Source organism: Nothobranchius furzeri, chromosome 7 (genome assembly GCF_043380555.1).
Source record: "Nothobranchius furzeri strain GRZ-AD chromosome 7, NfurGRZ-RIMD1, whole genome shotgun sequence".
Classification (NCBI taxonomy): domain Eukaryota; kingdom Metazoa; phylum Chordata; class Actinopteri; order Cyprinodontiformes; family Nothobranchiidae; genus Nothobranchius; species Nothobranchius furzeri.
This window is the reverse complement of record NC_091747.1, coordinates 69,704,030-69,716,529: the sequence shown is the minus strand read 5'-3', so window position 1 is coordinate 69,716,529 and position 12,500 is coordinate 69,704,030. Positions and strand designations below refer to the sequence as shown.

The 12,500-nt window shown below is 43.3% G+C and overlaps 1 protein-coding gene across 3 annotated transcripts in view; it reads right to left on the bottom strand.

Moving 5' to 3' along the window:
- Positions 1-10,502, bottom strand: part of ntn1a (netrin 1a) — a 109,825-nt gene extending 99,323 nt beyond the window's left edge. For all 3 annotated transcript variants that reach the window (XM_015954455.3, XM_054751795.2, XM_054751796.2), the window contains exons 1-2: positions 9,686-10,502; positions 8,551-9,588 (exon numbers count right to left, since the gene is read on the bottom strand). In XM_015954455.3, coding sequence (XP_015809941.1) covers positions 8,551-9,568 — 1,018 coding nt within the window. In that variant the 5' untranslated portion in view covers positions 9,569-9,588; positions 9,686-10,502. The remainder of the gene's footprint in view (positions 1-8,550; positions 9,589-9,685) is intronic.
- Positions 10,503-12,500: the final 1,998 nt, after the last annotated feature.

The following is a 12,500-nucleotide window of genomic DNA, read 5'->3' as shown; positions in this document are numbered from 1 at the left end:
GGAGGGTTTTAGGGGTATTACTGAACTACTAAAAAGACAAAAAGAAAGGTTGAAGGAAAGCTTCATGTTTCCTTATTTAATTAATTTTATGATAAAAAGCACAAATGTAAGCACTAGTTTTAATCTAAGAAAAACAGATTTGTGTACCTCGGACAAATTGTGGGACACTGGGAAAGTGACCGGAGCTCAGATGAACCAGTAAACCTGGGCTTTGGTAGTTTTCCTTCAGATAAACAAACACGAACCGTCTAAGCTGTTTTAAATCCTGCTTGGAGGTGATGACAGGCCTGTCAGAAAAAAAATCCACGGAGCTTTCACAGCAACCTGCTGCACTTAAAGGTCTTATTTCACGCAAAATTCCTGTTTTGGGGCTTTTTACGATGTTATGTTATTTCCTCGTGAAAAACGCCACCAAAGCAGTTTTTTGGCTTCACGCAGGCATTTTCCTGTCTCAGCTGAGAATGCTCTGCTGGCCTTCCCAGCAGGCTGCGTTCAGCTCGATGCAGTTGTTGCTACACCACAACGGCCTGCTTCTCCCCATTAAAGCCGGGCGGACACTGCGACTTTTTCACTCGCAGCGTTCAGCTTCAGCTCAAACTGTACGACTTCCTCGCAGAGCAGATCTCACGAGTCATGCGCTCACACTGTACGTCTGGTAGCAACACGTCGGCCCTAAAACTATGCTAAAAATAGCAGTTTTTAATCAACACGTTAGACTTTTTTGTCTTACCTGTTGTCCTTCGGGAGTGCTGCAGGAGGACACACAGGGGTTTATGGGGGTTGGATGAGGAAAACGAAATAAAGAAAGTAAATCTGTGTTTAGTGATCAGTTTAATTTGACATGAACACAACAAACACGCTTTCTTGACAATCTTTGTGAGTAAAAAAAACGTGTAGAAATAAAAACGAATGAAAAATAACGTGTGTAATTAGGGAAATAGCGGGGGAGCGGTGTTGATGCAGGATTGCCCATGCACCGTGAGCGGTTCTAGTACTTTTTGGGTCACCACTTCAACAGTGCGATACCCTCACGAGGGACGAGCAAAATATCAAACACGCCAGAAGTCCGTGTGAGCTCACGATTGCTGATCGGTAGCTGGTCACGTGGTGTTAATCGCCTCTCGTAACCCCCTGTACACTACACGACGCTCGGCGCAAAACTCGCCCTGATCTTGTGGATTCTCGCACGAGTGGAAAATCGGCTCAAAAAAGTGAAGAAGTCGCACAGTGTACGCCCGGCTTTAGGGAGTCTCGAGTCCAGATCCCTCCTCCCCCGGACTGTAAAAACTAATGCCCAGTCTCTCCGTGTAGCGAGCATGGAGTTTAACCTTCACAGTTGAGAAGAAGTGATTTTGTTCATCTCTAATCTGCACTTTAAATAATGCCTAGTGTAAATAACCCAGATTATTTGTTTTATTTGATATTAGATACTAATATCTCTGAGCGAATTATTCTTTGTAATGTTCACATGGATCTTATCCTGAAATTCAGAACGGGTGACTTCCAGTTTTGAAAGGTTATGAAATTATTTACCAATAAATACTGAATCAACAACATGCTACAGCAACTGTCAGCGCTAACACTCTCTATATTGTTCTTGGACCTAAGCATTAGATTTAAAGAGACAATGTGTTGTTTTTACCATTAATTTCTGGTAATATCTGTCAAAATGTTGCTGAAAATGAATTAAATAATGCTCCGTTGTTGAAAAACATTGGCGACTTTGTAACATATAACCATAAAAATTAGGTCTAAAATACATGGGAGCGGGTCTAAGTCTCTGGGCGACACCTTATTAGATGCCATGTTTCTTTCTACGAGAGCCCATGAAGACAAAATGCATTTACTGATTAGTAACAAATGGTTACTAAACTTTCGTCATTCTTAAAAGCTTTTTGACCCTAACTGGTATCTGTTGGTAAGGTCTTACTGCAACACAAAAATACTGCTTGCTTGCAAAGATTTAGGTATCTACTGCTCCCTATTGCCAGGAAAAATATACACGGTCACTTTTGACCCAATATCAGAAGCAGGTTTGCCAGTTTGCTAATCAGAGACATATTTCTTCTTTCGGGTACGTGTGCTGGCATGTAAAAAAAGCGGTAACAGGAAGGAAGACTGAACTGTTTGCTTACCAGAAGAAAATTAATAAGAAATTTTTCGGTTTTCATCCATCTTTAACTCATTAAAGCAGCTTTCTGGAGTTTTCCCCTTTCAGAAATGATGTATGATTTGTCAGAAGTCCGTAAAAGCGATTATCTTATCATGTACTGTGATATAATGTAAGCAATACGTCTTTTTTTTATTTTTTATTTGCTAAACACGCCCCCTGCCCCGCAGAGCTCCGTGCAATAGGAAACTGAGCGCCGACCAGAACTAACCAATAGCGTTAGACTACCACTTAAGCCTGATTCATGCTTCTCCGTCTGCGTCAGTGCGGAGACACGCAACGTCCTTGCGGGCCTGCCGGAGAGCTCCGCAAGGACGGACAGAGTCGAGCTCTCTTTTCTAAACATCCGTCAGTCGAGACGGACAACGCAAGCTTGTGATTGGTCAGGACGCCGCTGTTGTCCACAGCGCCGCCATTGCGCCCTCAAAAACGTAAAGAGAGCTGAGGATAACAAGCGGCAGACACGGAGAAGCTTGAAAAATACCTCGCGAAAAAACTCTAAAAACGAGAACGTTTAATTCTCCCGTGACTGGAGGAGCGAAAAGATGCGCAGCAAGCGTTTTACTGGTGGACGGAAATGACAGGAAACGTGGGTTTATAGGTGGGGAGCACATGAAGAGGTGGAGGAGAATGAGAGACAAATATGTCCGTGTTAAAAGTTTCTTATATACACAAAAAACACAATATAAACACACTATCTTGGACCGATACATGACAGGATACCACAGAACAGCGCTACGCCCTCTGGTGTCCTGCCGGGGAATTGCTTTGCAACACTCTCCAGGAGACGGAGAAGAATGAGAGCAAAACGCTTCCGCCAATCCGTGCGTGTCTGTCCCCTGCGGAGCTGACGGAAAAGCATAAACCAGGCTTTCCTTGCTTCATATTTAAGGAATACCTCGGCTGATGCAGAGTTGATGAACAGTTTACGGACAAAAAAGTCTCTAAAATATAAATGTATGAAAACACAACATGACTTGAGAATAATACTCGTAAAACAACGTGTTTTAGCTGTTTGTCGGCCACAGAAGCACGTTTATAAACAGAAACATGAAGTGGCCATCTTAAAAAAACAGAGCAACAGACTTTTTGTGTGATATGCTTGTCAGCCACTAGATGGTGCCCTCGGATTAGAGAAATACTCTGGAAAGAAGCTTTAACTGTCAGTGTTTTTGAGTGTTTTTACTTTTTTTGAAAAGTCACAGAACGCTGCGCTCTATGATGATGTCAACGCCAAAACTACCAAAACAATGTGCACTCACTTTTTACATCAGGAAGAATCCGCGTGTTTCGAGCGTTATCCGTTCTTTCATAATCTGTAGTCGAATTGTGATCAGCAGAAGCTTTTCCGGTTCGGGCCTCACTTTTTTTCACAGCAGCGGCCCAAAACTATCTCCTAACACATGGATTTTCTGCTTTCAGCTCACGTGACGTGTGACATACGTGCAGATCAGCTGTGTGGGGGCTTGTTCCCACACCCGCCCAGTTAAAAAATGCAAATGATGACTTCAGTAATCAATGGCAGCGAGCGTTTGGATTTAAAATGACTAGTCATCAATGGTAGTAAATGAGTTAAATTAGCTGGCAGACAAAAAGGTATGTTTTGTGGATTATACATTCACATTTAAAGCACCTGATGGATAGACCAGAGCTGTGGGTAAAAACTAGATGCTAACCTCTTGAATCTGCGGCCAGTGTGAATCTGCAGTCTCCTGGTCTGCAGCTGTGTATTATTGTGGAATTCACAGGAGCAGAGGTGGGGTCTGATCTAATCCGAGGATCTCATTCCCGGGTAGAAGGAATGGCACACAAAAATAAATTATATTTCATAAACCAAAATCACATCTCAATAGTGCCGACGGGAGTATTTTATAATTTATTCAGCCTGCCGTTGCTCTGGAGGGTGTAACGTAGCATGACACTGGTCCTTCAACAAAACATTTTACTGAAAAAGAATAGTTTTTTCTGCTAGACTATGCTTTTAAATAACAAACACAGACATGGTGAAGGAAGAAAAGGGTGAAAACACCAAACTAACCCCAATATTCTTTATATTTATATCAATTTAAGGTGAGTTCGGTGGAGGAATGGGACAAAACTACATCAGCAATGGATGTAAAAGTTAAATCAAATAAAATTCATCCAGCTTAAGAAACATAAACACAACTTATCGTAAATTTGCACTTCCTGAAATAAAAAAAATCCTTGTGTGTGATGGTTTTTGCGTATTGTCCCATGTTTTTATGTTTTTGGATTTCAGCCCTGACCTTATTCTTTCTATTTTTGAAAATAAATATGCATTTACGTTTTTATTGAGCTGTCATTAACAAGTTTGAACCGATAACAGGGAACGCTTTATTTTACAGATTCTTTTGATTTTCCAGGCCAATTTCATACGCAGCAACTTAAAGGAAAATCCAGGAGCAGAACAGCGAGTCCCAGCTTCAACATCTGCATACTAGTCATAGTTACAGAAGGTTGTTGAGGTGAAGAATTCAGAGGGTCACCACAAGAGACGTTATTGCATGTATACACAGCTAAAAAGCAGCAACTATTACCTTTCAGGCATTTTCAGGGTGATTTTTAGGGGGTAAATGAATTGCTCCCAGATTCCTGATCTTTAATTTTATCCATGTGGACCAAATTACGTGGAGAAGATGAATCAAACCACCTGCAGACCACAACTCAGGGTTCAAAACCCACCTTCACAGAATAGTTTTCAATAAAAGGACGGAAACAGGTCATACTATAAACATTTTCATGGATGTAGTCAGCTATCAGAGACGCATTCATCCCCTTATGACTCATGAATACTCAGTAAACAGCATAGATGTGTTTTAATCAGCTGTTTTTTATATAGATGCCTTCAGAAGGTCAGGTGAAGATCAGAATCAGGAACTGCAGCGGGATCGGCTCAAGCAGTGATGATGGGATCGGCTCAAATTTTAAAAATCTGTTTTTTCTGGGTCCCTGAACTCACCGCCGCTAAGCACAAGCTCAGACAATAACAGCAGAGTTTTATTTTCAAGAATCGGGATTTTCAGGTTAATCATAAATTATAAAAAACATAATGAATCGTGTTTTTTATATTTCATGGCGATACATGGGGCTTAGCTTAGATCAGAATCAGCGGGTCAGAAGCGTACGTTAATCCACAGTCAGCATCGACTGCTGGCAGCAGAATCGGTGCATCTCTTGCGTTTTTTTGGTTTTTGTCTCATCTGAGAAGAAAATTTTGGTTTCAGCGATGAGAATAAAGATAATCTGAAATAACAAGATTTCAGATAAAACAACAGCAAACCTCAAATCCTCCCGCAGGCTGCTGAAACAACAAACCTCTATCGGCTCTAACTCTGCATTTCCTCATCACGCTTTCCCTCACAAACGCCCACCCCTGCTGAAGAGCAGGACCAGTCCTCTTCTGCAGGTCTTCGGTCGTCCCAAAGACACACTACTCTTTGTTTCTCGCAACCTTAAAAACAAACTTAGCTTTTCCAGCCATGTCTTTTTCTGCAGATGAAACCCTCTCCTGCAGCTCTCCTCCCTTTGGTAGAGATTCAGTCGCCTTCTTCCTCCGGGAATCACCTGCTGCCTTTTTGCTGCAACCCAACACTTCTGAGGTGCAGGTCCTAGATGTTCTCAACTCAACTCAACTTTAGTTATAAATCACGCCTTACAGGCAAAAAGATGCCACCAAGGCGCTACGCTGATCAAATGAAAACATAAAACAGTAAGTCCAGAAAATAAAACATTATATCACACGATACAGATAAAAAATACAATGAGTAAAATCGCTATAAGTAAAACAATAAAACTAGTTAGAAAGGTTAAAAGACAGGTCATAAAAATATGTTTTTAGCCTTGCCTTAAAAACCGCAACAGAGGTGGAGGCCCTTATGCTGAGAGGAAGCTTATTCCAAAGCTTAGGACCTGCCACAGCAAAGGCCCTATCACCACGCGTCTTTAGACGTGTTCTTGGGACCGAGAGGAGCATGAAGTTCTCCGAGCGGAGTGACCGTGAAGGGGTGTACGGTTGAAGTAGTGACACCAAGTAAGGAGGGGCCAAACCATTTAACGTTTTAAAAACTAGTAAAAGTACTTTAAAATGAATCCTAACATCAACGGGCAGCCAGTGAAGCGCAGCCAGGACAGGAGTTATGTGGTCAAACTTGCGCCTGCCCTCTAAACATCTGGAAGCAGCATTCTGGACCATTTGCAACCTGGCTATTGAGTCCTTGCTCACACCGAATGGAACAGAGTTGCAGTGGTCCAATCGCACCGTAATAAAAGCATGGACTACCGTCTCAAGATCATGACGTGACAGAAACGGTTTGATCTTTGCCAGCCGACGAAGGTGGAAAAAGGAGGAGGAGATCACTCCATTGATGTGGGTATCAAAACTAAGGGCGCTATCCAGTTTAACACAGTGGCGTGTCCAGATCTTTTAAACTGGGGTGGCCTAGGTGAGGCACAACTTTGTGCATGGGTGGCACCAATGGTAATGCTTTTTTGTTTTACCCCCAAGCCTTTTGTGGACAATGAAAAGCAGGTAAATTAGTGTGGTGGCACCTGGGGTGGCCAATTAGATTCCAAGGGTGGCATGTGCCACCCCAGGCCACTCCCTGGACACGCCCCTGGTTTAACACCAAGATTAGTCACTGATGCAGTCAGCTGGCCATTAAATGACCCACAGTCAGTTAGGGAAGAGTCACAATGTATGCTTGGAGCAAACAATATAGCCTCTGTTTTCTGATCATTTAGGCTCAGAAAATTTCCAGTCATCCAGGTCTTGATCTCCCTCAAACAGTTTGTAAGAAATAGAGAGACCACTTGACGTGTTCAGAGGCAGGTACAGCTGACAATCGTCTACACGTCCAATTCATCAGATTAGAAGCTCAGAGTCAATAAAGACCTCCTTGCAGGTCAGATCAGGAAAGTCAAAGCAAACTGAAACAAATCTGCATCTTCTGGAGACATTTGTGGACTGTTTTCTATTGTTTTCCAAGAATTTTGGGGGCCAAATTCATCTTCAAACATCAAGCCTGTCCCCAAACAAAGAAGCACCATCTCCAAGTCTGAGGAGCAGAGATGTCACTCAGATTTCAGGTTTTTATTGCTGAGATGCTCCTCGGATCAGATCACATTTTGTGTTTTACTTGGAGAAAAAGCAAAGGACGTGTTTAACTTTTAAACTTTCACATCAGGAGAAACGGCGATGAAAGTGTTGTTTTGGGGCATTTTTTGATCAGTCAAGGCGTTTCGGGTTCTGATATAATGCAAAATGATGTAAATGTGTTAATATGAGTGTAATAACAATGCATATAAATATTTATTTCTTTATTAAGATGTCTCTATGTTTTTGTTGTGCTCAGTGAAGGTTTTGATAAGACAAAAAGATCAAGGTTTTCTCTAACAACCTGCCAGGTTCTCAAAACAAATGTTATGATTTCCACTTTTAAATGAACATAAATGAACATTTGTAAAGATTTACAGCAAAAGTCATAAAACCCCCAGTCTGCTACAACTCAGAGCTGCAGGAACAAACCCTCCAGCAGCAGCAGCAGCAGCGGCTGTCACACACACCAGCAACAGAGTTTTAGGCCTTTCTGTTTTCTCTCCCTCTCCTCTCAGATGTCTCTGCTGTCGTTGGGAAATCCAACTAGGACTAAAAACACAAACTGAAAGAAATAAACGTGTTTTTCAGAGTAAATTGTAAATTTAACTTTCTTTTTCCCTTTTTAAGAGCGAATAATTTCCTCCGTCTGCGTCTGTTAAACAGATAAAATAAGTTATTAGATTTTTTTTCACAGAATCAGAAACAGAAGCCACACAGTTAATAATATAGTAATTTCCAGTTAACATAGAAAACGTGTATTTTTTACTTTTGTTTATTTTTCAGCTATTCCTGGTTTATTTGCTTGAAAAAGAATAAAAATGTTATGAGGTATTTTACAAAGTTGTCATTTAATCTCCTACAAATAACTTTAAAGTTATTCTAACAATTTCTCATATATTAAAATACTGTCTGATGTTTTCGTTCATTTCGTTCTCAGTGGTTATGACGAAATAAAAGAAAAGGTTGTTTATCTGTTTATCTAACAAATAAGAATGTTTGTGGAGTCGGTGGTCCCGTTTGAAGCCTTTCAATGGCGCATTTATCAACTTAAAGAAGGATTTTTCTGTTTCGTGAGATTTTTGTGCAGTTTGATGGGAAATAATTTCATTTTAAATTCTGCTTTAAAGTTGTTATTGTTATTATTATTATTATTATTATTATTATTATTATTATTATTATTATTATTATGCCTTTTTCCTTCACCCTATGGCCAAGAATAAAACGCGCGCGCGGCGCTGCTGGACCGTTTGGCGCGTGCACTTACCGACGCACTCGTTGGCCTCGCGCGCGGTGGCCCTCTGCCACGGTCTGTCGTAGTGAAACGGTTTGCACCTGTCGCACTCTGGTCCGGCCGTGTTGTGCTTGCAGTCACAGACCAGACTCCCGTCGCGGTCCTTCACGCACCGGGACGCGTGCCCGTTGCACTTGCACCGCCCGCCGACCTGAAGGTCCGACGCGGAGTAGAAGTAGGAGTCCCGCGCCAGCTCCGAGTCGTCCTCGTTCTCGTCCCCGAAGGTGTGCAGGCGGCTGAAGATGACCTTGATGTCCGTGGCCGTGACCCAGTCCTGCAGCACCGGGGAGCTGTCGAAGTCGTGCGCGGACGGGCGTCCGTCCAGCGTGCTGAAAGCGATGAGGCCGCCGGTGAGCGGGTGCATGTCGGTGTGGGAGTCCGTGCACACGGCCTCCTGCTCGTTCTGCTTGGTGATCGCCGCCCTGTTGGGCTTGTTGTACATCTTCCTGCACTGGGTCGAGTAGAACTGAAACGGAACCCAGGTCTTGCCGTAGTCCATGGACTTGTAGATGACCATGGACTCCGGACGCGGGGAGCAGAACTGCAGGCTCACGTAGGTCACCTCAAACTTCTTCCCTAGGGACAGAGTCAGGGTGACGTTCTGCGGGAACTGGAGGAAGTTCTCGGACTGCCAGCAGGTGAGGTTGTGCGGGTTGTTGAGGTCCGTCAGGTACGCCGGCGGGTGGTTCTTCTTCGGGTCGGACGCGTCGCACGTGTGACAGTTCCTGGTCCGCTCGTCGCCCTTCTCCGCGGAGCTCACCACGCAGTAGCGGCTCGGCGTCCTGCCGCAGCTGCTGGACACCCTCACCTCCTTCCCGAAGGCGGCGTTGACGAAGTCCGGGATGCAGCGCCGCGGGTTACCGTGCTCGTCGTTGCAGGGGTCCGGGGGGGAGGTCTGCGCCGCGAACAGGCTCACCCCGTAGCCGCCGAGCGCGCTCCGGGACAGAGACGCAGCGAGCAGCACCAGCAGCGGGACGTCCACAGCCCTCATCCTGGTGGGTCCCGGGGAGTCTGGAGGGGGGACACGGTGTGAGCAGAAGTCAGGACCTTCCACCATGCAGACATTTAACAAATGTCAGAAATAAAAATTAATAAATCAGCACCTTACCTGGGAATAATTTAGAAATCTTGGAAGAGAGATCACTGATCTGGAATCAGTGGATCTGGAATCTGATCTGTTTGCTTCCTGAAAATTCTGCCTTCAAGTCAGGCTGGACCTGAGAGACGCCCGAGTCCTTCTCACTGGTCCCACTCCTCCTGCCGGGCTCTTCTAAGCCCCTCTCTCTCCCCCCACTGCTTTCTTCCACTCTCCCATCCTGCTCGGTGGTGCATGAGGTCAGCTCTTCCCGGGTCCGCGCGCGCGCGCGTGTGTGGGGGGGAACCACTGATGGTCAATCAGAAGCGAGAGGAGACAACAGCTTGTCCAGCTGAGAGGACGCTCATCAGCAAGCTTCTGTTTGAGGAGACCAAAAACGATCAGAGGAGAAAAGGTTGAACAGAGAGGATCGGATGTTTCAGAGAGCTGGAGTCGCTCAGATAAAAAAAAAAAACACAATCATGTCTCTGATCATTTTCCTGAAATGGAAAATAAATAATTCACTCTGGTTTTGCGCCTTCCATCCGCCCTGTTACCTGTTGCTGCTCCCTGAGAAACAGCGCCATCTTTTGGCCATAAGGCGTTAATTCAGGCTGCAGGGTGAGAAGCGTGTGTTTTGGACAAACCAGCTGGGGGAGGCACAGCACGCCTTTTAAACACCATCAGCTGCTTTTGAGTGTCTAAACGTTAACCGGGAGTTTTAACGCAGAGCTCGTCTTTCCTCTCAGCCTCACAACCATGCCTGCATTCGATGGATTTCTTTAAACTTTACCCAGATTTGAGATAGATTTTTTCACATCTTCATGAAGACGTTCATGCTGTTAAACCAAGAAACTTGGATCTATTTTGGACCATTCTGAGGAATAATCCCAGATTAGAATGACCACTCTGCTGCTTATGCAGCCTGCTTGAACAAATGAAGTCTGGTCATCATTTATGAACTTCTGCATTCACTGGTACTTCTCTTTGCACAATGAAAACCAAATGACAAGACCCGGTCCGTTTTCAGGAAACATTACACGCGTAAAAGTAAACCTACAGCAATCAGGAATCAACTGTAAAAAGAACATTTAGTACTTTGAATTTATTCTCACAGCTCAGAAACCTGCATCTTATTCACACATTCCCTTTGACTATCCACATTTTACCCTTAATCTTGGTTCAGCACTGTCAGAATTATTGTTCTGGGTGTTTTTTCAGTTTTATTCTCATGGTGTTTCAGGACCATTTCCTATCATTTGTGGTCCGTTTGGATCACGTTTCTGCAAAACCAGACACGTGCAGACACACAGAAAAACCCAAACGGAACTATATCCATTCAGATGTTTATTTTGTAAAATAAATACACGTATATACACATAGGCAGTAAGCTATTATTGTAACATTTTACCGCTAAAAACCGCAATTAGAAATGAAACTTTGGTTCCAGAACTATGCAGCATACTGCTGAGGATATACTATAGTATTGACCCTAATTGGGTCAATGAGAAAATTCAAGTTGGCACAACTCCTGTCATAACTTAAAAATCCAAGTTAAATCAACAACAGTGGGAAAAAGTTGAGAAAACTCAAAAATCTCTTGCATCATGTTGCCTTGAAATTTTACATTTTCTCAACTTTTTCTTTTTTACAGTGTATGTGAATCCCATATTACACAAGTGTTGAACACATACTGAGTTTTGCACTGATGTTATATGCCAGTACCTGTTAAACTGAGGAGTTCTACACTCTTACTGCAGAGGGGATGAACGATCTGCGGTAGGGTTCTGTTTTACATTTGGGATGCCTCAGTCTGCCTCTGAAGGAGCTGTCCATGGTCTCCACAGTGGTACGCAATGGTATAGGAGGGTTATTAAAAATTCAAAATAAATTTGAAATGAAAGTTTTTTGTGTTGTTTTGGATTTTTTAGAAGTTCTTTTTCTCAAACAAAATATGTTCTGATCTATTCAAATGGGAGAAATATGCAGCATTTATGTAGTGAAACAATTACAAAAAAAGGCTCCCCTAGTGGCTGACTACAGTATCTGTCCTAAGCCCCGCCCCTTCCTGACTGAAAAGTCAGCATCCATCTTGTTGAGGTAAATATAGCTCTAATCTGAAAATAATGCTTGCTTCCAGTGATTTAGGTATCTACTGCCCCCTATCGCCAGGGAAAATAGACATTGTCCCTTTAATTGAATGAAACTGTGTGATGTGAAATGTGGTGTTCAATGGCTAAGAAGCTGTTTTTTACTGTGCTCGTGGGATTGAAGAGGTCTAGATGGGAATATCTCTGGCTTGGTTCAATAAATTAATGTAAGCTTTTTATGTCAATATTGCAGAATGCAGATATAAATGGACCGCAGAGCATTATGATTTGTCTTTGGGTGAATTGGTGGTAGTGTGGGCGATGTTTGGTGCCCCCTTCTGGATGGTGCCCATAGGCAGCTGCCTAGTTCGCCTATAGGCGGACCGACTGCATGCGCAAATTCACAAATTCAGACAAATTCCAATCATGCAGAAGAGCCAACACCGTAAACACTGAATCTACTTCATGTAATTCAAGCCTTTAAAACTCAGTGCATTTGTTCTATTCTTCAGTAAACATTTCCTCCACAGAGCTGTTAGATCCATCCACGAACTGAGCTGCAGCTGCTTTCTGTGACTTGCTGTCTTTTCATTTATTATGGGAGTTCAGTCACACTCATCCGAATATCGCAAAGCAGGAGTGTTTCCCAAGGAGGCAAGAATGGGCCTGACAGGCCTAAACAATACACATCATCACCATCATCATCATCATCATCGTCATCATCATCATCACCATCATCATCATCGTCATCATCACCA